Genomic DNA, 26,840 nt, shown 5'->3' with positions numbered 1-26,840 from the left:
AAAGTGGTGATTTTTTAATGTTTATACCAAATTATTTATACCGAGAAAGATATCAGTATCCTGAGATAACAAATACAAGTAAATCTTCTCGAAAGTTAGCATCCATATTTTGAAACGTGTTAAAACGCAAACCCTTAAATATATCGACTTAAAAACAAAGTGACTTTCAAAATAATGCCACTTTCAAAATAAACGGCTCATTTGGTGCCCGATGCTCGGTGTTCCGCGACAGCGTTCGAAGCGAATTCGTTTCATTTTTTCATAAGCGATCGACGACGCACAGCGGTAGCCAGGTTTTCCAAAAAACAATTTGCCACAATTCGTAACATCGTACGATTTTCATGAAAATCGGCACTCTCGTGTTTTCAAGGTTGTCGAATTCGAATTTATCGCAAAATTCTAAATGGAAAATCAGACGCTACTAGCGTAAGCACTGTTTATAATTTATTCGTTTTGAATGTCGACGATTAACAGACACTTTGCTACAATTGTATAATTAGTTTAACATCGTTAACGTTTATTTAAAGGTACGAGAGACAGAAAGTGTACTTCGAACGTTATATAAATCGCATAGTAAGTTTGTACTTTAACGACGTTAATCGTTGTCATAATATCGTACTGTGTGCGAAGATTCAAGGTGATGTACAGTGGCTCACAAAAGTGTTCGTACATCTTTTAAAACGCAATAACTTTTTTTAAAAATGGACTAAGGGACTTGAATATTTTTAGGTGATAGCGGGACTAGTCTACCAGACGATGACCAAAACGCTTTTTTTAAATTTTGCTATCACTTGGAATGACAAAAAAAGACTTTCGTTTTTTAAAACTTTTTTTATTTGAGCCTATAACAAAAATTTAAAAAATGCCTCTCGTAGATCTCGGCGTAACTTACATTGATGCTGAAAATTTTATCGAAATCGGTTAACTCAGAGTCGAGCTACAAGCGTTGAAAGATTGAAGAAACTGCAGATTTCTTCCAGTTTTTGGTCAGAATCGTGATAAAACTGCGATTTTTGCCGTCATTAATTTGTTGAAACTCGTGACAACGTCAACCGATTTCGATAAAGTTTTCAGCACGCGTGTAAGTTACATCGAGATCTACGAGAGGCATTTTTTAAATTTTCCTTTGTAAGCTCAGATAAAAAAATGAAAAAAACTCTCATTTTTTTATTTTTGTTGCATTCCAAGTAATAGCAAAATTTCATCGTCTGGTAGACTAGTGTCGCTATTATTTGAAAAATATTCGAGTCCCTCAATCTATAATTTTTAAAAAAATTATTGCGTTTTAAAAGGTGTACGAACACTTTTGTGGGCCACTGTACGTGTTTATATAGAATTCCTGAGGTATGTACAACTGTGTTTGCACGTGCGTTTGATCCCGCGTTTGCCCCATTCCGTCACAGCTGTCGCAATCTGAACGTTTTTAATACCATTCACGGAGAGAGCGTGGAATATCTTAAATATATCTTGAACATCTTAAAAATGTGCAGAAACTGATACAATCTTTTCAATGGATATTATTGTTGACATCTCGCTCGAATGCACGAATCGTGTTAGAGTTGGTCTTTCTACGACCATCGCGATATTTCTTCTACCGTTATACCATCGTACGAGAACGACTACAAGAACGTTAGAAGAACTATTATAGAATTCCAGGGTGTTGTAAAAGAGACTACAGTTTATAATTGAGCGATTTAAACGATCGAAACGACCGCAGAGAGTGCCATTGGATTCGGGAAGGAAATATGCAGACTGCATCTTTATAACATATATTTTAGTAGTAAAATGTTTTATAAATGATTTCTTTATGGATAAACTTCGTCAAGACATTTGTACGAAGTATGATAATTCGTCAACTTTGACGAACTGTCCGCATCTCGAATCCATGCACGATATTTAAAATTTACATCTCAATTTACTGCTCCGAAATGTACGTATACAGGATGTCCCAAAAATGTCTCGCAATCCGGAAATGGCGGGTTTCTCGGATCATTTGAAGCATCTTTTTCCTTTACAAAAATTTTCTCCGAGACACCGTTAACGAGTTATTAACGAAAAACAGTGACCAATAAGAATCGAGTACGGCCGACGCGAGGCGGCCTAGCCAACCAGCGCAAGAAGCTCAGTTCCGCTCATTGGCTCGGTCGCCTCGCGCCAGCCGAGCTCGCCTCTCATTGGTCACTGTTTTTCGTTAATAACTCGTTAACGGTGCCTCGGAGAAAATTTTTGTAAAGGAAAAAGTTGCTTCAAATGACCTGAGGAATCCGTCACTTTCGGATTGCGAGATATTTTTGGGATATCCTAACATAATAACATACAAATGTCTAGAATGTTATATCGTCAAGTTCGAGACGATTCAACGTATCTGAGATTTGTTTTGTATAAAATTAGGAGGCCCATACTGTATTTTTTTGAAAACTAGGATTCCATCCTCGGCCTCTCGAACATGCCCACGCTCAAACAAAAGAGAACCATCGAGGACCTCGTATTTAGTTTTGAAGTATTCAACCGTATAATTGACCGACCACCGATTCTCGAGCCGTTAAATCTCAACATTTCCCTTAGGGTTTCAAGGAACTCGCAAGTTTTCTGGATTGGCCGTAGTATAACCTCCTTGTTAGGGTTCTCAAAGCTGTATCGCAAGAGCGACTAGGATGGCAAACGAGTTCAGCCTTATTGATGCTCAGATTGTCCACTAAAATGGATAATTTTGGAAGAGGAGATACAATTATTCGAGCCTTGCACCTCGTTTTTATAGCTGTTGAGAATCGGTAATTATAAAAACGAGGCGCAAGATTCAAATTAATCGTATCTCTTTTTCCCAAATTGCCTATTTTTGTGGACAATCCGAGCGTCAATTAGAGAGACATTACTGTAATTTTTAGGACAGCGTAAAACATTTGCGAAGCATAACAGATTACACGAGGCAGTCGTACAGATCGGTGACATTTTCTTGTAATTGAGAGTGCAAATTTTACTTCAGTTGACATAAATTCTATTGATCTACATTAATCCTATAAATCCACATTAAATCCACAAAATACTGCCACCTCTCCATGACGAGTACAGTAATGTCTCCCATACTGACGCTCAGATTGTCCACTAAAATGGATAATTTTGGAAGAGGAGATACGATTATTCGAGCCTTGCGGCTCGTTTTTATAATTCTGGACAATTTATAACTATAAAAATAAACCGCAAGGCTCGAATAATCGTATCTCCTCTTCCCAAATTGTCCATTCTTGTGGTCAATCTGGGCGTCAATTAGAGAGACATTACTGTATAGAAATGTCTCCCATACTGACGCTCAGATTGTCCACTAAAATGGATAATTTGGGAAGAGGTGACACAATTATTCGAGCCTTGCGGCTCGTTTCTATAATTCTGGACAATTTATAACTATAAAAATAATCCGCGAGGCTCGAATAATCGTATCTCAATTAGAGAGACCATTACTCTACACTGACTATCTGTCGCAAAACCTTGTTCTCTGTAGCGTTTATTTTGTTTCGAACCGTGCATATTTCATTTGTATAATTTAAAAGAGTCTAGTAGCCCGTAAATATATCAATAAGTGATAATAACAACAGTAGCAGTAGCAATAACATACGTGGCACGATAACTTTCTGCCGCTGCGTGCATCGAAAATTGCCGACATTTTGGGGAGAACGTACCGCCGTGCGACGTCGGCGAAAGCTCGGAAGTTCCAGAAGCTTAGGTGGTTTCAAAACAAGCAATATTTCAACCAACCTTCCAAGAATCTTCGAGACGCAGCCATTGCTGACCTGCAGGATCCTAGAGATGTCGCAAGGTCGTGCGCCGGAATGCGCGAGTTCGACGATCTTTTGCCTGGTCGAGTCCGGAAGCGGTCGACCGCCGACGAAGACACCCCCCAGCTGGTTCACCCCACTGTGACCTAAAATGAAAACGTTCGAAAATCAATTAGCAATCCCGACGGCGGGGCGGCCGATAATTTTTTTGTCCAACGGTTCCGAACCTCGAAGCGGCCGCGCGTCGACGAAACAAGGTCTGCTGCTCGTCGCGTCGACTCGAATTGATTTTCCACGGATCGTTCGTGCAAGGGCCGTGAATGATTCAAACGCGTCGGTTCTCCCCCGCCCGCCCCCGAAGACATTCCCGCGTCTCCAAGAATAATACGTCTATCGCTATAGATCACGCATTTTTTTCTCCCTCTTTAGACACGTCGGCAGCGGAGAGAGGCGGTAGAGGAAGAAGAAGAAGAAGAAGAAGAAGAAAAAAGAAAGGAGAAGAGCGCCTCCTTTCTTCGCGCGGATTCTTCCATTTTCCGAGGGGGCGAACGAGCAGAGAGCTGGCTCGTCGGGCAGGGAGCCGGTCCCCGGCAATATAACGTTAGCGAATCCCATCGTAGATAATCTTCCACTCATTGTGTCGGTGACAAGGCGGACGCACACGCGACAGGCTGCGGTGTATCCGCCGCGTTCGAAAGTCAGGACCCGGGGACTCACGGATTTCTCGCAGATCTTTTATATATCGCCGCTACACTCGCTGCACCCGCTGCGAGCGAGACGACTTGTAGTGTCGCCGAGAGCTGCCACGCCCTAATTTTTCGGGGGGTTGGGTGGGGTGGGATAACCGCATAATAGCGGTCTCCGACCCGGGATGGAAGAGAAGACCCTCGAGAGATCGAGAGGATTCAAGGTTTTCTTGGAAGAAATCGTCGGTTCCGAAACGAGTCACCGATCGCCTGCAAACGATCCTCGAGTAACCAATGTTTCTCCGCGCGTGTTTCGATGATTTTGCGAGACGGTTCCTTTCGATCGTGCCCCAGAGGAGGAAAGAACGGGGCGACGATCATATGTTCCGAAGGGTACCGCGGAGACAACGGCTGACAAAAATTTCCAGACGGGGCTAATTCGATGCGTCGGATGCTACGCGGCGAACGTTTCTATGGAAGATTTACGATCGCGCGCGATCGACGAAGGGTGGCTTACGGTCGATTGACTTTCGGGAAAAGGCCTAGCGCGCGAATCACCAACAATTTCTCGTGCATGCTCCTAGGTAGCTGCGAACGCTTCTCTCGTTTCCCTCTGGGAAAGCTTCCCGCGACGCGCCGGTGTTCGCAACCTCGTTCGGATAAATCGAGAAAATCGCGAAGGAAACATTTTGATTTCGCCGGGTTTACGTGTCGCGCCGAGCGAAGAGAACGTTAGCCCGCCGAAAGAAGAAGCGCAAATTCCAACAGCAGGGGTGCAAACACGAGAAACAGAGGGGGTCGAAGTCAGCTAATGATGTCTTAATAAACGAGAGGCTTAGGACTCTCTCCCCCTCTTCCTTTTTTTCTCTCTCTCTCTCTCTCTCTCTCTCTCACTCTGTCTCACTCCGTCTCTCGCCACCCTTCCCAGTGATATTTAATACAAACGTTACAATATCAAAACACGTTCTCTCGCAGAAAGCCCACTTGAGCGCACCCCTTCGTCGCGCAGTTAATACGCGCGGCGGGGTTACACTTAGGCTGGCTTCAAGGTGTACCCCTCTGCAGCCAACACTCGCACCGTATTATTCGCTCGTAGATAAACAGAGACCCTCGCACGGACAGACACGAGCAGCACGCGCGATTGTCGCGAGTTATGCTCTCACAATGGACGCGCAACTAGCGCTCTAGAAATGTACGCTGTTTGCCGGAGTTATTATCGCTCGTTAAGGACCGGCATTCGAGGCTCGATAATTCGCTTCTTTCGCCCCTTTCTACCCCGGCGACACTCGCCTCCCCAAACTTTTTCGTTTGTTTCTTTGTCACCGCGCGTTGCCCTTTCCCCACTGATTTATTAGCGTCTGTTCATAACGCGCGGAAGAATCTCGTCGAGCCTTTAAATGACACTCGACAACCGTCTACCGACTTTCGACCGTTCGCGAATCATCGTTGGCAGACTGCGTATCTTCGTGCAAATTCGAATTTAACCCTTAGCGCTTCCACGCGTCTCTCGAGTACTGCCTATCAGCAACTCCGGCACATTTTTTAAGCAAAGCATCTGAGATAAAGGAAGTTTTATTTCGAGCGGAAAAGATTACGCGTCCTTGCGAAAGCGTTCGATTTTATTCATTTTATGTTGCTAAGTATAAAAATGGGCAAGAAATGTTTTAATCGTAATGGTATCTACTTGCGCGAGGTCGGTGCATCGACATCGTGAATTGTGACCGAAATTTCCAAGCAGCAAATGCTCATCCTCATCGAAACGGGTAAATTTACTATTAACGATATTCTTCGCAATTCTTAAATAAATACATCCCTCGTGTTCTTCGACGCGATTTATTATAAAATTATCATCGCGAATCGTCTGTTGAATTCTGTTTGGATACGGAATTATTGAAACAAAAATATCTTTTGCGCGAGTTTGCCGGAATTTTTTATCGTTAATGTTCGCTGGAATCGGCTCGATTGATAATTAAATGCAATTAAAAATTAGTAAATATTCTTCGGACGTTCTAAAATAAAGTTGAACAGCGTTTTTCTGAAAAATATCACCACCAGCAACTCCGACACATTTTTGGAGCAAAGCGCCCGAGATAAAGGAAGTCTTATTTCGAGCGGAAAAGATTACGCGTCCCTGCGAAAACGTTCGATTTTATTTATTTTATGTTGCTAAGTATAAAAATGGACAAATGTTTTAGTCGCAATGGTACGCGCGCTAAGCACGTTTTCGCTACAAATAACAATTGCCAACGTCGACAAAACCATAGCATCTTCGGTGTAATCGTGCTAAAAACGTTGGGCTCCGCAGCAGAGCCTTCGAATTTACGGATCAAATGACGGATGTCTCCATAGCGACGAAAGGGTTAAACGACGCTGAGCATCTTCGTTCCCATCGATGCCGAGATGACAATGGGATCCGTAAGAATTTGACAATGTTATTACCAGGATTTTCGTCGAATTCGACAGGTGACCCTGCAAAAGTCCGAAGCAGGAAAAAAATGTCCGAGAACTGTTAGAAATCCGCACGCGGCATCAACGCGTAAAAGCTGGCGGTCTCTACTCGTCGACGATTCTTTTCGGCTCGATTGTTCCGCGGAGAACTCGCGCGCTCAAGATTTTCGTCCGGCGACAGAACAATGAATCGCAACATCCTTGGCAAGGCATCTTGTTTAATCGATAATCGATCGCCGGTCTTTTGTTTTTCATCGGTGCCGGCTCGAGGCGCGGGGGGTGGAAAAACCACGAGGAATCCGTCGGCGAAATTTAATCGACGATAATAGCCGGTTTTTGCGCCGGCTGCCCGCTAATTTCTCGTATCCTTATCGGAAGATAAATGGACGGATAAATAAACTATGGCCGTCGAAGCTCGTCGTCGATGGTGCGCAACCGAGAGAGTGGCGTTCTCTATGTCGAGGGAAAAAAAAGGGATGCTCGTTTACAAACGAGAAACAGAGCCTCGCCGACGCGACGGCTGAGACGGCGCATTTATCATCCAACCGACTTCTTGCCGCTCCTTTTTCCACGGGGGTTTCCCCATTGTGGCATCTTTTTGTCGTTATATTTATTCCCCCGACTCTGTCCGGTGTTGGCCGCCCGTAATCGGTTCCAACACCGAAGTATCAAAATCGCGCGATCCCTCGCGTCCCCGATTTCTCGACGTCGCTTTTCTCTCTATTCCGAAGATCTCCCAGGTGGATGGATCGCGAGTCATCTTCAAAATTTTTGCAACGTTCTCCTGCAGCCGAGGGAGAGAGAGAGAGAGAGAGAGAGAGAGAGAGAGAGAGAGAGAGAGAAGTATCAAAATCGCGATCTCTTATCCCCGATTTCTCGACGTCGCTTTTCTCTCTATTCCAAAGATCTCGCAGGTGGATGGTTCGCGAGTCCTCTTCGAAATTTTTGCAACGTTCTCCCGCCGCCGAGAGAGAGAGAGAGTGAGAGAGAAGTATTAAAATCGCGATCCCTTGTCCCCGATTTCTCGACGTCGCTTTTCTCTCTATTCCAAAGATCTCCCAGGTGGATGGTTCGCGAGTCCTCTTCGAAATTTTTGCAACGTTCTCCTGCCGCCGAGAGAGAGAGAGAGAGAGAGAGAGTGGGAGAGAGAGAGAGAGCGAGAGAGTGAGAGAAAAGTATCAAAATCGCGATCCCTCATCCCCGATTTCTCGACGTCGCTTTTCTCTCTATTCCAAAGATCTCGCAGGTGGATGGTTCGCGAGTCCTCTTCGAAATTTTTGCAACGTTCTCCTGCCGCCGAGAGAGAGAGAGAGAGAGAGAGAGAGTGGGAGAGAGAGAGAGAGAGAGAGTGAGAGAAAAGTATCAAAATCGCGATCCCTCATCCCCGATTTCTCGACGTCGCTTTTCTCTCTATTCCAAAGTTCTCCCAGATGGATGGTTCGCGAGTCCTCTTCGAAATTTTTGCAACGTTCTCCTGCCGCCGAGAGAGAGAGAGAGAGAGAGAGAGAGGGAGAGAGAGAGAGAGAGAGAGAGAAAAGTATCAAAATCGCGATCCCTCATCTCCGATTTCTCGACGTCGCTTTTCTCTCTATTCCAAAGATCTCGCAGGTGGATGGTTCGCGAGTCATCTTCGAAATTTTTGCAACATTCTCCCGCCGCCGAGAGAGAGAAAGAGGGAGAGAGTGAGAGAGAAGTATCAAAATCGCGATCCCTCGTCCCCGATTTCTCGGCGTAGCTTTTCTCTCTATTCCGAAGATCTCCCAGGTGGATGGTTCACGAATCATCTTCAAAATTTTTGCAACATTCTCTCGCCGCCGAGAGAGACGATTAACCTTTTAGGCACGACGCGCCACTATAGTGGCTTCCGCGGATGTCGTCTCTCTGAACGACGACGACCACTATAGTGGTTTACTCTAGTAGCTCGCTCGGTCATCGTTTGAATCAAATAATCGTCTTCACATGCATTGTTTCACACCTCTTTTGTCTTCGCATCGATTTACAATATACAGACTTATCTTAACAATATAACTGTTAACGATATAACTGCATCTTAACAATATACAGACAGAATATACAGACACTCTGTACAGCACATATCAGACTCTGCCGTCCAGAGAAACAGCCTCGCGCAGAATTCTGTCGTACCTAAAAGGTTGCGGGAAATAATACGACTCGTCGGCGCGGCTCGGCGCGGCGACTACGAGGCCACACGGAGGACGGAGGAAGCGCCGATATTGTGCCCATTATACCGGGTGATTTTGCGTCATTGTGCCCGGTATTGTTCGGGGGTCCGCGAACTTCTCCCGGGGTAGTTCGCAACAAGCGTGGAAACGGCTCGTAAAGTTGCTACAATGCATTCCGTAGTGAGACGACAAACGGTTACAGACGATTAAGGGTCGGTTCATCTCCGCGCGGCGCGGCTTGTTGGTATCTCAATCGGGTCTGCGCAGAAGTGTTTCCGGAGAATGAATGAACAAGACACCCCTGGAACCATTTCAAGCTCCTCAACTTCGAAGAGGGAGGAGTCGAGGGATGCCCACTTGGCCTCGAGTACCTCGCGGTGAACGTTTCTGCACCACCGAGGATAATCGCTCGAGAGGATAAAGAGGACAACCGACCGATCTATCTAGTTTGCTTTGCGGCCATTTTAAATGCACCTCAAATATTGACCGCGAGCGACTTTAAACTGGGACGCCCGCGGAAACTCGACGGCAAATGTTTGCTCCCCGGAAAACATCGGGACCGGGACTCTTCCTCCCGGGAGAGACCGAGATCAGTTTTCGCAACCCCGCAAATTGCGAACACCGGCGAGCCGCGCGCACGGCGCGCAGCGCGTCGTTGCTTCGCACGATAACCCGGCAAGGTTAAATCGACGTAAAAAGACCGCGGGGCGATGCGACGCGTCGAACGATCCGAAACTAATCGTCCTTTCGCAGATTTCGAACTTTTGTGCGGTCTCGTTTCGCTCGAGCTCGTGTATCCAGGCGCGTTGCGTCGAGACAGCGACGAGTGGAGGATGCAACGCGGAACGAGGGTGAGTCGCGCACAAAACTGACCGGCACGGCACAGGTAAGGATCGCAGGGAAACGCTGGAAAAGAGCGAGAGAGAGAGAGAGAGAGAGAGAGAGAGAGAGAGAGAGAGATGGAGAGGGAGAGAGAAGCAGGAGGGAACAGAACTACAACAGTTACGATCGTAATAGCTTCATTGTTGCGGACATGTTTTCAAAACGAGGATTCTTCCAGAGGTCTCCCCACCCCGGTGCATCGTGCATCCCTGCCTCGGCCTCGTCGACTGTCCGGGCGAACCGAACACAATAAGGACTCGAGTATTTGTTGTGTCGCTGTTTGTAGCCAATCTGCCGCGTGCTTTGACCCGCGCGGTAGCTCCTCTTCCGCATCGTGTTCGAAAAACGTGCGCCCATCCCCCTAACTCCCTAACTCCCTCTCTCTCTCTCTCTCTTTCTCTCTCTCCCTCTTCCTCACCGTCGCGTCGTCTTTTTTTTCTCGTTTTTCGTTTCTCCACGACCGGGCGACTCGACCTTTTCCCGAAAACGTGCACCCGACAGTTATTAGCGTTATTAATGGCCGTCCATTGACAACTCGATTCATCGACGATCGTCTATTTGTACCGGAGGGGAAAGATCAACCGTTCGGCAGATGTATATGTACCGCCTTTCGGCTGCCGATCGAGGGACCTTCGACGATCCGTGAAAGGCGTCACGGGTGTAGCCGAGCGCTCCGCGAACGCACCGATTCCCGAGCATCGAGTGAGACGTATGCCGTGACCATTGTCGGCGACACTCGAAACGCCGGCTTTGAATAGCGATGTCCATTTCTCATCGACGTTACACCCCGATCCCGGACCGTCTCATTCGCCTCGGTTCTCGTTCGATGACACGGAGAGCACAAGTATCTAAGTATCAGGTTGTGCGACGAGTCCGTTCGCGCTTTCCTGCAAGAAAATATTGTCGTCGACAACGGACTTGTTGTACGATTTCAACCAGATCTATCCTGCCTCAAAGTAGACACTTCCAGCTTTCGTTTGAGCCTAAGTTGCGTAGAAATTGCCTCGCGAGAATGTATCTGAAAATTCGTCCGAACTGTTGCTTCGAATTCGAGTAATTTCCTTTGTCTTTTCGTAGACGTCGGAGGTCCGCGAACGGACCTGTTATACGATCCAATATTGGGTTGGCAACTAAGTAATTGCCGATTTGTTCAATGAAATAAAAAATTTTCTTTTACTTGGAGTGAAGTTTAATCTGTAATGTATTTTCCATTTTGTTCGATGACCTTTCGCCATCTCTCCGACAACTTGAAAATACTACGCTCGTAGAAAGTCTGATCCTTTTCGGCCAAAAACTGAGTTAAACGAGATTTTACAGCGTCATCATCGTTAAAAGTTTTACCACGAAGGGAGTTGTCCAGGGATCGAAATAAGTGGTAATCCGATGGCGCGAGATCAGGGCTATATAATGGGTGTAACATCAATTCCCAACCAATATCCATCAATTTTTGCCGAGTGGACAAAGACGTGTGCGGCCTAGCATTGTCCTGCTGGAAAATGACACCTTTACGACCGACCAATTCTGGTCGTTTTTCCTTGACCGCTGCATTCAATTTGTCCAGTTGCTAACGTTCACGGATAATAAAAAATAACATAATAATAATAATAATAATAATAATAATTTTATGATATATAACATTTACGGATATCATAAAAATGGGAGTGAGAGACATCTATAGCTCAAATCGGCAATTACTTAATTGCCAACCCAATACAATAATCGAGTAAATGGGAATAATAATAATAATAATACGATTCTTGAAAAGGATCTGGCCGCGAAGTGAGCAACGCGTGGAAGTTGCAATTATAGTGGAAATTGCCGAAACTTCTAATACGCTACAATTTCGAGAACAAGGTTAATTCTGGTCGCTTTTCCTTGACCGCTGCATTCAATTTGTCCAATTGCTAACATTCGCGGCTAATAAAAAATAACATAATAATAATAATAATAATTTTATAATATAACATTTACGGATATCATAAAAATGGGAGTGAGAGACATCTATAGCTCAAATCGGCAATTACTTAATTGCCAACCCAATACAATAATTGAGCAAATGGGAATAATAATAATAATAATACGATTCTTGAAAAGGATCTGGCCGCGAAGTGAGCAACGCGTGGAAGTTGCAATTATAGTGGAAATTGCCGAAACTTCTAATACGCTACAATTTCGAGAACAAGGTTAATTCTGGTCGCTTTTCTTTGACCGCTGCATTCAATTTGTCCAGTTGCTAACATTCACGGATAATAAAAAATAACATAATAATAATAATAATAATTTTATAATATAACATTTATGGATATCATAAAAAATGGGAGTGAGAGACATCTATAGCTCAAATCGGCAATTACTTAATTGCCAACCCAATACAATAATTGAGCAAATGGGAATAATAATAATGATAATAATACGATTCTTGAAAAGGATCTGGCCGCGAAGTGAGCAACGCGTGGAAGTTGCAATTATAGTGGAAATTGCCGAAACTTCTAATACGCTACAATTTCGAGAACAAGGTTAATTCTGGTCGCTTTTCCTTGACCGCTGCATTCAATTTGTCCAATTGCTAACGTTCGCGGCTAATAAAAAGTAACAATAATAATAATAATAATTTTATAATATAACATTTGCCAACCCAATAGATGAGGGCACGCGCTAATTCGCAGTTACTTTTCGAGCAATTACGTCTCCTACGGTAGTCCACCGTAGTATTGTTTTGAACGTAGATAAAAGGTGAACGCAAGAGAGAACGTGGCGGCCCATCGATCTCCACGGGGCATCAGCCGGGGGCCGGCCATTCGCCCTGAAAAATGTAAATAGGAAGGCTGTCGCTTTCGGAAGCGGTTTTTCGATTAATCGCGTCTCCCTTTGGCGCACAGGCAATTGGGTCTTCCTGGGAGAAAGAGAGAGAGAGAGAGAGAGAGAGAGAGAGAAAGAGAGAGAGAGAGAGAGAGAGAGAGAGAGAGAGAGAGAGAGCGAGAGCGGGGCGTACGGCTCTTCCGGGTCGAATTATCCAATTACCTGGAGGCCAACCTGTGCCTCGGCGCTGGGAAGGTCGAGGAATGGATCGGGATCGACGACGGGAACGACGGGATCGACGGTAGCCACGGCACCGGTAGCACGAGGCGGTCGTGGCCCAAAGCGGACCGGACAAAGAGCTCGTAAACGCGTTATTCCACGCCAACGAATCTGTCAGAGCCGCTTCTCCGGGTGCACCGCGTGGAAAAGGTCCGTCCACAACCTTCGTACCGTACCCACACGACGCGACGTAGGTACTTCTGCGAGCGAGACACGCGGACTTCGCCGGCCAGCTCCGCTTACCTTCGTTATCTCGGCATCAGCGGCCGGTATCGGTTGATAGTCTCGAGGACAAAGACGAGAAATGAATGGGAAAGGCTGCGGAGAGAACCGCCTACGGTGGATCAGGAATCGGGATAACACGGTTGCGACGAAGCTTTAACCCTTTCGTATGGTACGAGCGCGCTGTCCGCCGTGACACTCCCACTGTGCACGGGGTGCCGCCGCGCTGAAAATGCGCGCATAGCACAGGGTCGGTCTGCTTTTTTACAAAGATTTTCTTAAGCGTTAAGTAATAACTGTGCTTAACACTAAACCTACCACGGACAAAATGACCGATTTTTTATTTTACGATATTATAAACTTTGGAGACTTCTTCGTGAAAAATGGTCGAATAAATTATATTATCGAAACAAGTCTCGTAATTAAAACTTTACAAAATCCAAGCGAATTCTGTCTTTTCACTCTTATGAGTCAATGCACGTTAATCATCGTTACAGGTCGGTCGGTTTAGTGTTAATCCGTTTCTAAATCTTTCGTTTCGTGTAAACATTCTGTAAAGAGCCTACAATATGTTCAAATCTATGAACAAGTTTCGAACAAAAATGTAACCTGAATTTTTTTAAATCAATTCAGATCGAACGACGATTATTCGTGTAGCTGTTTTTTTCGGAATCCTTGTAAGAAAAGACTTTATCCGTTTGAATCCCAGGGAGATTATTCAGAAAATACGGTCGAAGAATGCCGAACAACGTGATAATTACGCGCTTGTCTTAATTGACTGCGAAGAGACTCAAGCGGCACGATAGCGCTCGTCGAGATTGACAAACAAAACGAAAAGAAAAAAGAATGAAAAGAAGCAGCTATGCGATGTGCGCGCGTCGCTAAAGTTTCATCGCGACACAAGATCTGAACAGCGCGATCGCGCTGCTTGGGATTCAAACAGTTATTAGAATAATTTCTAATATGTCAGAAATACGGCTCGCATGGATGCCGGATGTATTCGGCACTCGTCCATACCGGTCATCGGATGGATGCCGGTATACAGGGTCTCCCAAAATTATGGTATTTCCGGCAAATGAGGGATTCCTGGGGTCATTTGTAGCAACTTTTTCCTCAGCGAAAATGTTCCACGATGCTTCGTTCACGAGTTATTAACGAAAAACACTGACCAATCAAAGACGAGCTCGGTTGGCGCAAGGCAGCCGAGCCAATCAGCGGATCTGGGCTTCGCGCGCTCGTTGGCTCGGCCGCCTCGCGCCGATCGAGCTCGCCTCTCATTGGTCACTGTTTTGCGTCGATAACTCGTGAACGAAGCCTCGTAGAATATTTTCGCTAAGGAAAAAGTTGCTTCAAATGATCTCGGGAACCCCTCATTTCCCGGAAATACCATAATTTTGGAACACACTGTATATCCGGCCACACAGGTGACCAGATGGATGCCGGATATATCGGACACTCGCACCGAAAGGGTTACACTCTCTTGACATAAAGTTTCGAAGAGACGAAACGAGAAAAGTAATCGAGGTTGCTCGCAACGGCTTCGACGCTCGTTCAAATTCACGGATCGTGCGAGGAGAATCGTGCGATCGTACAGAAGGGAGGGAAAGAAAAAATCGGGCAGACAATGAGGAGCGACATGTGTTCCGAAGGCGTAATCCGCGCGCGAATGCTGTGTCCGGGCGCGCGACTCCGCGTGGCAAGCGAGAGGCTTAATCGCGATCGACGTTTGCGAGGGACGTTTCTCGATATACGGAACGACGGAGAACGACGGGAGCGCGGGGTTGGGCCCCCCTTTTTCGCCGGTTATTGGCGAAAACTGCAAGAAAGGCCCCCGACAGAAATGCCGAAATAAGGGTCGAACTGCGCGCCGCGCCGGCCGGGAAATAAAAAGCCGAGGAAGGGGCCCTTTAACAGAGGCGCACAGGCACAATATCGTACAAGGTGCACAATGACATCGACTGGCTGGCATTGTGGTCGCGCGGGCCGCTTGTTCCCGTGGGATTCCTGTCCGTGAAGGCTTTGACATAATTAGTCCACGTATCGGAATGATCAGCTGTGGGAATGGCCCCCCGAAAACTGTCGATCTACATCCAGTTCTGGAACCGGGCCGCCGCGTCGGAGGGCGTAAAACCTCGGCGAATAGTTTTTAGCGGCGTCGGCTCGTTCCGAAACTTGACAAACATTACCGACGATCTAACTGTCGGCTAATCGTTCTCTTTACACGATCGCAGCATTTTTTATTCGCGTCGTCTCGCACTGCGAGGCGACAAACCTCCGGACGCGTGGACAGGTCTTTTGCAGAAAAAATGTTTTTACCGGTGGCGCGTACGGCGTCGTTCGAACAGGAGACGCGGAAAACGACGCGAACAAAGATGGACGGTCGGGAGGGAGCACGGAGAAGAGAGAGAGAGGGGGGGGGGAGGTTTTCAAAGACGAAGGGTGAAGCGAGGAAGGGCGAAGAAGAGAGACGAGAGCAAGACGCGGAGGGCAAGTGTGCAGTCGGTGAACTCGTACAAATGAACCTTTCGAAAAATTGGATGAAAATTCTAGCGGGTTCGCCGAACGACGTCATTATCGCCTTGTTAACTCGCGTTTACTAACGATCCGCACGCACATTTTCGCTCGTTTTTACAACGCGGCCGGACCCCGTTTTCCCCGGGGGAAAACGAGCGACGAACAGAAAATTGCACTTCGCCGTTTTGTTTTCGCGAAGAACCGAAGCGCGCTTCAAACCTGAACGAGCGAACGAATATAAATGTGCTGTGTTCAAAGAGAAGAGGGAAACGCACGCGGCAGGGAAACCAATAAGCGTTTATACGAGATTTCTCGATGATTCTTGCTCGATCTCCTCGAGCCACCGTTAGCGTACGCGCTGACAGCAACGCGAACGACGCGATCTCCACGGCATTTTATCTCGTTTTATTAAGACCGAGCTCGTTTAGAAAACTGTAGCAATTAGATCGACGCGATTCGAAAAGAACATGTTCGTTGTTCTTCTTTGTATCGGTAACGGGGACAAGGATATCCGTTTTCCTCCGTCGATAAACTGCACGGGCCACCGTTGAAAGAGCAAATCCGGCGGCCACGAGGCCACGAGCACAATGAGAATTCGATGTAATCTCCGGAAATGTTTTTGGGGGGGAAAATTAGACCGACAGTTGTCGACGAACCCGTGGGTACCGAAAAACCATTGCTCCCTTCGAAACGGTTTGTCAAAATATTTATTCGGCGCGCTAACCATCGTGCTTTTTTTCTTTCTTCCGTTCCCCTTCCCGAATCTATTGGGTTGGCAACTAAGTAATTGTCGATTTGTTCAATGAAATAAAAAAGCAGTACATGTCAGTTAGTGTTACTGCTTGGTAGGTTTAGTGTTAAAAAGTATGCGTCAGAATTTATAAAACGGTCGACCCTTTGCGTTCGAGCGGCAATTCGCAAGTATTTCTGGAATATCAAGTTTTTGTCGCATTCTGCATAACTGTTTGATAAATGTAGAATATCGCGCGAGCAAATACGCCGAATATCGTGTGCGAACAGCGTGAAATCGTGTAAAAATTATAACATTGTAGATCGGAAGAAATTAAAACGTTTCGCTTATAAAAGCGAAGCTATAAAGCTTCCATGCTTGGACGAAACGATATGTTGAAGAATTTTTTACTTGGAATGAAGTTTAATCTGTAATGTATTTTCCATTTTGTTCCATGACCTTTTGCCATCTCTCCGACAACTTGAAAATTCCACGTTCGTTTGATCCTTTTCGGCCGAAAACTGAGTTAAGTGAGATTTTACAGCGTCATCGTCGTTAAAAGTTTTACCACGAAGGGAGTTGTCCAGGGATCGAAATAAGTGGTAATCCGATGGCGCAAGATCAGGACTATATGGTGGGTGTAACATCAATTCCCAACCAATATCCATCAATTTTTGCCGAGTGGACAAAGACGTGTGCGGCCTAGCATTGTCCTGCTGGAAAATGACGCCTTTACGATTGACCAATTCTGGTCGCTTTTCCTTGACCGCTGCATTAAATTTGTCCAGTTGCTAACGTTCACGGATAATAAAAAATAGCATAATAATAATAATAATTTTATAATATAATATTTACGGATATCATAAAAATGGGATTGAGAGACATCTATAACTGAAATCGGCAATTACTTAGTTGCCAACCCAATATATTATCAAAACCTCCTCGTTGAGACTGAAGCTAATCCTTTTATTGGTTTCAATATTAACACTATGCCGTCCGGTGGCACCACGCTGGTGCCATGCAAAAACTATCTGTTGTATGCCGGTGGTACCACTTTGGTGCCATTTTAGAAAACTAAAATAACATTTGAACTATATTTCTTGGGTGTTAAAAAAGTCAGCAAGCTAACTATAGCATTGTGGTCGCTTTTCCTTGACCGCTGCATTCAATTTGTCCAGTTGCTAATGTTCACGGATAATAAAAAATAACATAATAATAATAATAATAATTTTATAATACAACATTTACGGATATCATAAAAATGGGAGTGAGAGACATCTATAACTGAAATCGGCAATTACTTAGTTGCCAACCCAATATTAGCCGTATCGGGAAGATTCGTCGGTGTTCGCAGTCGCGCGGCTTCCACATACATATCGTGTACACGCGCGCGTCCCTTCTTCCTTTGTAAAGCGAGCTCGAGACGATTTTTATCTTTTATCGTCTTATCGCGTGCTTCCTAGCCGAAGCGGCCCGTCGTGCCGCGCCGGGCGAAGTAATCGGCGCAATGGCCCTTGCCGATAAGGCGTTCAGAGTCCCCCGGGCAATTTATAGTTAGCGCAATTTATAGCGTCGGTCCGTCGAATGCAATTCGCGCGTCCAGGCGCTCGGGGGTGCCGGGTGGAAAATTCGAATTTCCAAGTGCGAGTAATGTTTTTATTTTCAATCGGGGCAAGAAAGGTGGGCTATAATGGAAACGGGAGGGCGGACGCTTTAGCGTGGAAGCTCATTAACGCGATGAAAGAAAAGAACTAGCGGCCCCGGCGACCCTCGCCGCTGTCAGGACGCGGAGCTATTGCGATGGGAATTTCATGGATTCTCCACGGATGTCGCGAATAATGTGCCGATCGTTTCGTCGATTTAACGCAGAAAAGTGGACGAAGAGGCCGGCGTGGGTGCCTGGGAAGACTCTCCGGGAAACGCCGAAAGACACGGCGCGATTGGTTGTTCCCTTTAATACCGCCTCTCTTGGCCGGATTTACGATCGCGTTCTCGCCGAGTTTCATTCCAAATCATCGATTAAAATCAGCCTGACGCTACGTAAAACTCGCGTCTAACAGTTCGTCGAATCAAATTTTTACAGTTTCCTACGCGCGGCACGGCGAAGAAGGTGACGCCAGGTAGAGGGAAAAAAGCGAACGCTTTTCAACGAACTTGAACTTTCGACTGTAACGGCTGGGTCTATCTCGAAAACTACATTTTCGAAAACTCCGTCCAACTTGTCGACTCGCGACGCGACACGCATTTTCAATAACTACAGTAACGTCTCCCTAACTGACGCTTAGATTGTGCAGAAAAAATATCCTTGCGATCCTATCCGTGCGATACAAGTAATATTCTTCTCCCGTGAACCGGAGGGAGGCTCGATAGGCTCCCGGTTAACGAAGCGTTAAGCCACTCGCGAGTCTTGTCCACTCGTATTTTCTATGACTGCGATATTTTGCAGTCAGTTTCATCCGAACGTTCTCCCTTTCGTTACGGAACAGACGGATTACAGTAATGTCTCTCTAATTGACGCCCAGATTGCGCACAAAAATGGACAATTCGGGAAGAGGAGACACGATTATTCGTGCCTTGCGGTTTATTTTTATAATATAATTATTATATATAATTTAATTCATTATATAATTTAATTTTATTATATAATTTATTATATATAAATTATCCACAATTATAAAAATGAGCCGCAAGGCTCGAATAATCGTGTCTCCTCTTCCCGAATTATCCATTTTTGGGGACAATCTGAGCGTCAGTAAGGGAGACATTACTGTATAGTAATAGATTGTGCAGAAAAATGGACAATTTGGGAACAGGAGATACGATTATTCCGGCTTCGCGGTATGTTTTTATAATCGTTGACAATCGGTAACTATAAAAACGAGTCGCAAGGCTCCTCTTCCCAAATTGTCCATTTTCGTGGACAATCCGAGCGTCAGTAAGGGAGACATTACTGTACAGTAAGATTTACAGTACAGTAAGATTTTACAGTACGCTTAGCTTGTGCAGAAAAATGGACAATTCGAGAACAGGAGATACGATTGTTCCGGCTTCGCGCCATGTTTTTATAATCGTTGACAATCGGTAATTATAAAAACGAGTCGCGAGGCTCGAATTCGCAAGGCTCCTCTTCCAAAAAGTGTCCACTTTTGTGGACAATCTTGCGAAGAAACTGCGCACGTCGACACTTTTTTAAACCTTGACATCAATTCATTGCTATTTAGGACCAAAAACAATTAATAAATTGCATGCCACTATATTCGGGAAACTCTCCTCTATCTTTTAACACCGATTAGAACTTTCTAACGTTTGTACTTTCCATGCAATACCTCATTTTTGTCGAAAATTTTGGGTTTTTACAAAAGTTCGTTTATTATAAAAAACTGAGGGTGATGGAGCAATTCGGTTTCGGGATTCTTGTTCAGGGAGTGAAGGCTCTACAAGAATTTCATAGTGGCTATAGGAACCCAAAAATCGTGTCGGACAGTGGTATCGTTCCCATTAGGGTCGAAACACGCTCAGCCGCGAGGCACGGTCGTCAACAGCGAACAGTTGCTTCGAGTTTCCATATTTCGATACTCGGCATCGTGGAAGGTTTCCTCTCGGCGCGTTCTCGGGCTCGAAGAAGCACCCAGTCGCCATAGGGGCCCCCCGTCGCCCCTGTCTCCTCTTTTTCTCTCCTCCGTCGAAGAGCGTCCCCCGAGGAAGCGCCGTAGGAGGAAAGCAGAGCCGTAGATTTTACGGCTATCTATCTATCGAACCATTTCGTACGTGTGCTGGGTACACGGAGAATTTTCTCCGAGTCTCCTCCACCCGTGTTGTGCCTCTGTATTGGACTACGAATTCCTTGGAACTACCCTCCGCGCGCGCGGTCTCTCCCATCTTTTTCAGGGTGGACCAAACCGCCCGCCGAAATGTGCCAGCCACCCGTTTCTGTTTGAAGAGGGAATTTTACAGTCGAATACACTTGATGCAAGGCGTACACTTCTGTCCGACTATTTCAACCGGCTAGAGTTCCGCTCCGTCTGAACCGGCCTCGGCCTCGGCCTCGTCCTCGTCCTCGTCTTCGACAGTCCTCCCTCGCGATCGTTGCTGCGATCCTATCAATCAACACTCCAGAATGCCATCATTCCTCTCGGCTATGGACGCGTATATTTCTACGAAGACTATCGGCGCGGACATCGTGCGCGCGTCCGACGATTGTTTCCATCCCTTATCGTCTAACGTAAAAATGCTTCGCATTTTGATGCGGCGCTTATTTTTGATTAGAAAACATTTGATACGTCTTGTTCGGTAAATGCGAAGGTAATTGGGCCCGAATACAAAGCAGAGGCACGGCAATTGTTCACCCCGCGGCGACTTCCGATTATTCGACGAATCGTTGACGCTTAACACCTTAATCGAACGATTTACGTTCGAGGATTTTGGGCCGAAAACGTAAACAAGCTCGCGCAGCCTTCGAGCCATTTGCACGCACGACTTGGTCATTTGCCCCAGCACAAATTTTATTACATTTTATGCAACAAAATAAATAAATGTTACGTTGACTATAGGATCAGCATAGCCGAATCACTATTGAAGAATATGCCAAAACCGAATTATAGAGAACGAGAACAACTATCTTCCGGAGATATGAGCCGTGTATTTTGAAAGTGGCATAAGTCACTTTGTTTTTAAGTCGGTCACTTTGTTTTTAAGTCGATATATTTAAGGGTTTGCGTTTTAACACGTTTAAAAATATGGATGCTAACTTTCGAGAAGATTTACTTGTATTTGTTATCTCAGGATACTGATATCTTTCTCACTATAAATAATTTCGTATAAACATTAAAAAATCACCACTTTTTATTACGGTAAAGTGACTTATGCCACTTACAAAATAAACGGCTCATATGCCAGAGAGACTGCACGGCGAAGCATTGGGCGTTTACAAGTTGCCATAAGTCATAAGTAACGATGGAAAGTATATTCTACAATAAATATTATTAAATGTATGAAAATTGTGTTATATTTCAATTCAAAAGCGGACAGAACTTTCCGGTAGACCTAATATTTATATTTGGCCCGATTTCCGTACTTAACCCTTAAATGCATAATTTTTTGTTTCGAATTTTAAAAAATCGTTTTTTATAGGAACGTAGTCATAGGTTACGTAAAAAATAAATACAAAAATCTAGGTAATAGTATCGAGTATTTATTTTGAAAAAAAGTTGTATGTAGACTTTTGGCAACAATATGCGTTTATTACTAAAATTATCGTAGACGTAAGCAAACGATCATGTATTTATATTATCTATTAGTATAGGAATTCTCACGTTATTTATAAATGAAATGCAGCAAAGCAATTGCGATTTTTGTTGTGACACAAAGCAACCTTGCATTTGATGCACTCAGTCCGTGAATATCCTTTGCAACCTGCAAGTTATCACCCACCACATTCAAATGTCAAAAAACATATAACTTACTCGCCAAAAGTAATGTCAAGTCTTTTATTTCACACATGGTCTATCGTCTATTGTTATCAACGTGTGTTCGGAAACATAACATACTCAGGTTTTTGAATAAAATTAAGTGGAACTGGAATGTAGACAATCGGCAACAATATGCATTTAAGGGTTAAGGGCTGTGCCCGTAATATTCACTTTTGGCCCGATCATCGTACTTAAGGGCTGTGCCCGTAATATTCACTTTTGGCCCGATCATCGTACTACGGTCTATGCCCGTAGTCGTAGGTTAACACGTTCCGTGCCACGTGTACCATCGATGGTACACGCTTGCATGTTTACTTAGTGAACTGAACAAATTGTTTACAAGAAATTTAGAACCGAAGAATCAATTTCCACCGCAAGAATGGGCGTTGATAAGTTTTTGTTACGTTGTTATGTGTACGAGAATTAATAATTGCACGTAATACATCAAGTTTTAGTAAAATATCAAAGTGTGAAGATTCGAGTAAAAAAAGCTCGGCACGGAACATGTTAAGGGGTTAAACCGTTCGAACTATCAACTGTAACGATTTCTCGAAGAAGGCGTCGCATCGAGGATCTGAACTATCTCGGTACGCCGACGGAATCTAGGCTAAGCGAAACGGTATTTTTCTCCTCAACGATTACCACAATTTGGGGCACATGGCACGGTCAAAGGGTTAAAGGTTGACGCACACGCATCGCTCCTAATGGATCGGCTGGTGTTCGAAGGATGATCGGGGAAATGAGCGAGGACGTTTCGCAACTGCGACAGAAGCGAGCGACGGCCGTTTCTTTTCTTCCCTAATTTGCGAGGTACTTTTTGAGCACAAAGCGGCGCTAATTGTCACGTAATCGTAACGACGTTCGAAGTCCTTCGGGCTCGCAAACGAGGCAAGCGGTTCTATCCGGAGTCCGGCGCGGCGCGGCGCGGCGCGGCGCCCGGAGAAAAGGGAAAAGAGAGACGGGAGAAGAGAACGAGAGGCGGCGAGGCAAAAACAAAAGGATAACCTCGTCCGGTTCGCCTAAGAAACGAGAGCAGCGACTGTTCTCTGCACAAACACGTTACCGTTTCTTCAGGGACGAGTGTCGCGACGCGACGCGGCGCGACGCTGGAGCGAAAGAGAGCGGACGAGGAAAGAGAAAAACGGAGCGGGGAGCAGAGAGGAGAAGAGAGCGGCAGGGGAGAAAAGAAGCGGAAGGAAAAAGAAGAATCGGCGAGAGAGCCGGCGAAGGAACCTACCCCGGCCGAAGGTACTGTCGGATAAAGGTGGCGAGCTTTGAAGGTAGAATTCTCCCGGCCACCTTTACCAACCCCCGCTTCGCTCGGCGTAAAAGAACAGGGGGAGAGTGTCGGCATTTTTATGCGAGGGCAGTTACGAATTAATTGAATGAGAAAGCCTGATACCTCTCCAGAGGACGTCCGAGGAAATATGGCTCGCGGATCAAAGAGGCGCTCCCCGTCCGTTCCTCGCGACGACCAGTTATTTCTAAGGCGCATCCTCGACCTCTTGTTTCGTGTCGGCAGCCCCCTTTTCGCCGCTCTCTCGCGTTCTCTCCTCTTCCCTTCCGGCCCCGCGGGGAAAACAACGGCGAGAGTAACGCGCGCGAAGAATATGTGCACGCGATAATAAACGAGTCGCGCGCTTTCGGTCGCGAACGCATCGCGGCGACTTTACGCGCGCGACCATGTTTCACCCTTGTTGTTTGCTCGACGAATAAAATACTTTACAGCGGAAATAGTTGTAGAGACGAAGTTTCAGCTCTATGCCGGTCCGTTCTGGCGCGATGCCTCGTAAAAGGTAAACAGAGCGTAATTAGAAATTTCGATGGCGAAGTTATTACCGTTACGATCTATTAGCAAATTAATTACCGAATCTGTAGAGCTCCCGTTCAGCGAACGCCGCGGGAACGCGAAAACTTGTCAAACTTTCAAAACTCTCGCCAGATATTACAACCGAGTCTTCGTCGTTAGTCGCGAACTTTCTTAACGAAGTATACGTGTATACCTCGCGCAGCTACCTATATATACATATACGCGCGGCCGGGAACACGAACGGACCCAAAAACTTCGTTGAACGCGATCTTCCGAATATTTCCGGCATTATCGCCGTCCCATCGAGCGCGCATTTTCGGCGACCGTTACATTTCGTCGGATAAACAGCCGGTTGAGATTCGACTTCGAGCGTCTCCCACGAGCGGAGAGCACCCACCCGTCGAGTCGTCGCGAAGCGAATTTCACGCGTTCGATCGGAGATCGAAATTCGGAAACGCGCGAAACAATGTCCGGGGCGCGGCGCAAGCCGCGAGATCGGGCAAATAGTCGGTTGAAAAACTAGGCAAGCTGATTTGTTCTCGTCGCGCGGAGGAACCGGAAATACGATTTGTACGTACGATCGATCAAAACCCTCGTCTCTTGGCATCGCGGCCGACGTCGTTCCACCGGAGCAATTCGATGAGCTAACGCCAACTTAACGCTACACACCCCACTGAGCCGCACTCGGTCAGATAACTCGTGGATTTTCGAGCATCGCGCACAGATTCCTGCTCGCTCGCTCGCTCGCTCACTTGTAGATTCTTCGATGATTTAACTCGTGCCGACCATTTATCGCGTCACCTTTGGATTCCTCTCGCGCAACCACCGAAACGCCTCGCTCCAGCGCAGCGTTTCCACCCATTTGCAGACGTCGAAAGTTCACCGACTACTCGACGGAACGTCGTGGAATACAGTGGGTGATTTCGCTTATTTAGAAAACTCCGGAACAGCCAATTGGCGTGGACGCGGAGATCCAAGGCTTAACCCTTTCGGTACGAGCGCGCTGTCAGCCGTGACACTCCTCCCACTGTACGGGGTGCCGCGCCGAAAATGCGCACAGAGCACAGTGGGTCAGTTCACTTTTGTACGAAGATTTTCTCAAGTAATAACTGTGCTTAATCCGTTTCTAAATCTTTCGTTTCCTGTAAACATTCTGTAAAGGGCCTACAATATGTGAAAATCTATGAACAAGTTTCGAACAAAAATGTAACCTGAAATTTTGTAAATCAATTCAGATCGAACGACGATTATACGTGTAGCTGTTTTTTTTCGGAATCCTTGTAAGGAAAGACTTTATCCGTTTGAATCCCAGGGATTATTCAGAAAACACGGTCGAAGAATGCCGAACAGCGTGATAATTACGCGCTTGTCTTAATTGATTGCGAAGAGACTCAAGCGGCACGATAGCGCTCGTCGAGATTGACAAACAAAACGAAAAGAAAAAACAATGAAAAGAAGCAGCTATGCGATGTACGCGCGTCGCTAAAGTTTGATCGCGACACAAGATCTGAACAGCGCGATCGCGCTGCTTGGGATTCAAACAGTTATTAGAATAATTTCTAATTTGTCAGAAATACGGCTCGCATGGATGCCGGATGTATTCGGCACTCGTCCATACCGGTCATCGGACGGATGCCGGTATACAGGGTGTCCCAAAATTATGGTATTTCCGGGAAACGATGGGTTCCTGGGGTCATTTGTAGCAACTTTTTCCTCAGCGAAAATGTTCTACGATGCTTCGTTCACGAGTTATTAACGACAAACACTGACCAATCAAAGACGAGCTCGGTTGGCGCAAGGCAGCCGAGCCAATCAGCGGATCTGGGCTTCGCGCGCTCGTCGGCTCGGCCGCCTCGCGCCGATCGAGCTCGCCTCTCATTGGTCACTGTTTTTCGTCGATAACTCGTGAACGAAGCCTCGTAGAATATTTTTGCTGAGGAAAAAGTTGCTTCAAATGATCTCGGGAACCCCTCATTTCCCGGAAATACCATAATTTTGGAACACCCTGTATATCCGGCGCTCGGCCACAGGTGACCAGATGGATACCGGATATATCCGGCGCTCGTACCGAAAGGGTTAAGACCTACCACGAACTGGACCGATCACTGTGCACCGAACAACGAGGCCGTGGGTATCGATCGTTCGAATATCGAATAAACCCTTGTATCGTTTCCCTGTAAACGTTCTGTGACGTACACTTTGTACACTCGCCAGCGGACAGCTAATTACCCGGCATTCCTTCCAGAACTATCCAACGTATACAACGACGGCCTTTGCTGCGTTGCGTGCAAGAACCAACCTATGCATCTCGGACACTTCTCGAGCCACGAAAATCGATATTTTGGTCGGATCTCAAAATATATTGCTGGAACCGATATCGATGAACCCTTTGTGGACAAAGATTACTTCGGGCACTGTGAGTATCGTTCTTAAACAACCGTATCACATATCGGGGACTCGATGAATGAGAAACACGGACGACATACGTACAGTAATGTCTCCCTTACTGTCGCTCAGATTGTACACAAAAATGGACAATTTGGGAAGAGTGGACACGATTCTTCGAGCCTTGAAGCTAGTTTTTGTAATCGTTGATAATTCGTGACTATAAAAACGTTCCGCAAAGCTCGAATAATCGCACCTCCTCTTCCCAAATTGTCCATTTCTGTGGACGATCTGAGCGTCAATTAGAGAGACATTACTGTATTCCAATCTTAACCCTTTGCACTCGAGTGATGACTCTGTGGCACCACTAAAATTGTTATATCATACTCCGAGATAATTTTTATATTAACAAAGATAATATTAAAGAAATTGTTAAAAGCGTAACTGTTGCACGAGTCACCGCAGGACTCAATTTCATGTGCGTAAAATGCACTTTGTCATATTAACCCTTTGCACTCGAGTGATGACTCTGTGGCACCACTAAAATTGTTATATCATACTCCGAGATAATTTTTATATTAACAAAGATTATATTAAAGAAATTGTTAAAAACGTAACTGTTGTACGAGTCACCGCAAGACTCAATTTCATGTGCGTAAAATGC

General features: G+C 45.8%; 1 protein-coding gene across 3 annotated transcripts in view; it reads right to left on the bottom strand.

Annotated features, from left to right (window-relative positions):
- LOC117227230 (paired box protein Pax-6) overlaps positions 1 to 26,840 on the bottom strand; it is a 128,127-nt gene that overhangs the window by 84,983 nt on the left and 16,304 nt on the right. For all 3 annotated transcript variants that reach the window (XM_076522894.1, XM_076522896.1, XM_033482310.2), the window contains exon 3: positions 3,751 to 3,916. In XM_076522894.1, coding sequence (XP_076379009.1) covers positions 3,751 to 3,916 — 166 coding nt within the window. The remainder of the gene's footprint in view (positions 1 to 3,750; positions 3,917 to 26,840) is intronic.

Source organism: Megalopta genalis, chromosome 6 (assembly GCF_051020955.1).
Source record: "Megalopta genalis isolate 19385.01 chromosome 6, iyMegGena1_principal, whole genome shotgun sequence".
NCBI classification, from domain to species: Eukaryota; Metazoa; Arthropoda; class Insecta; order Hymenoptera; family Halictidae; genus Megalopta; species Megalopta genalis.
The sequence above is the reverse complement of the archived record's forward strand: the minus strand, read 5'-3'. Positions and strand labels throughout refer to the sequence as shown.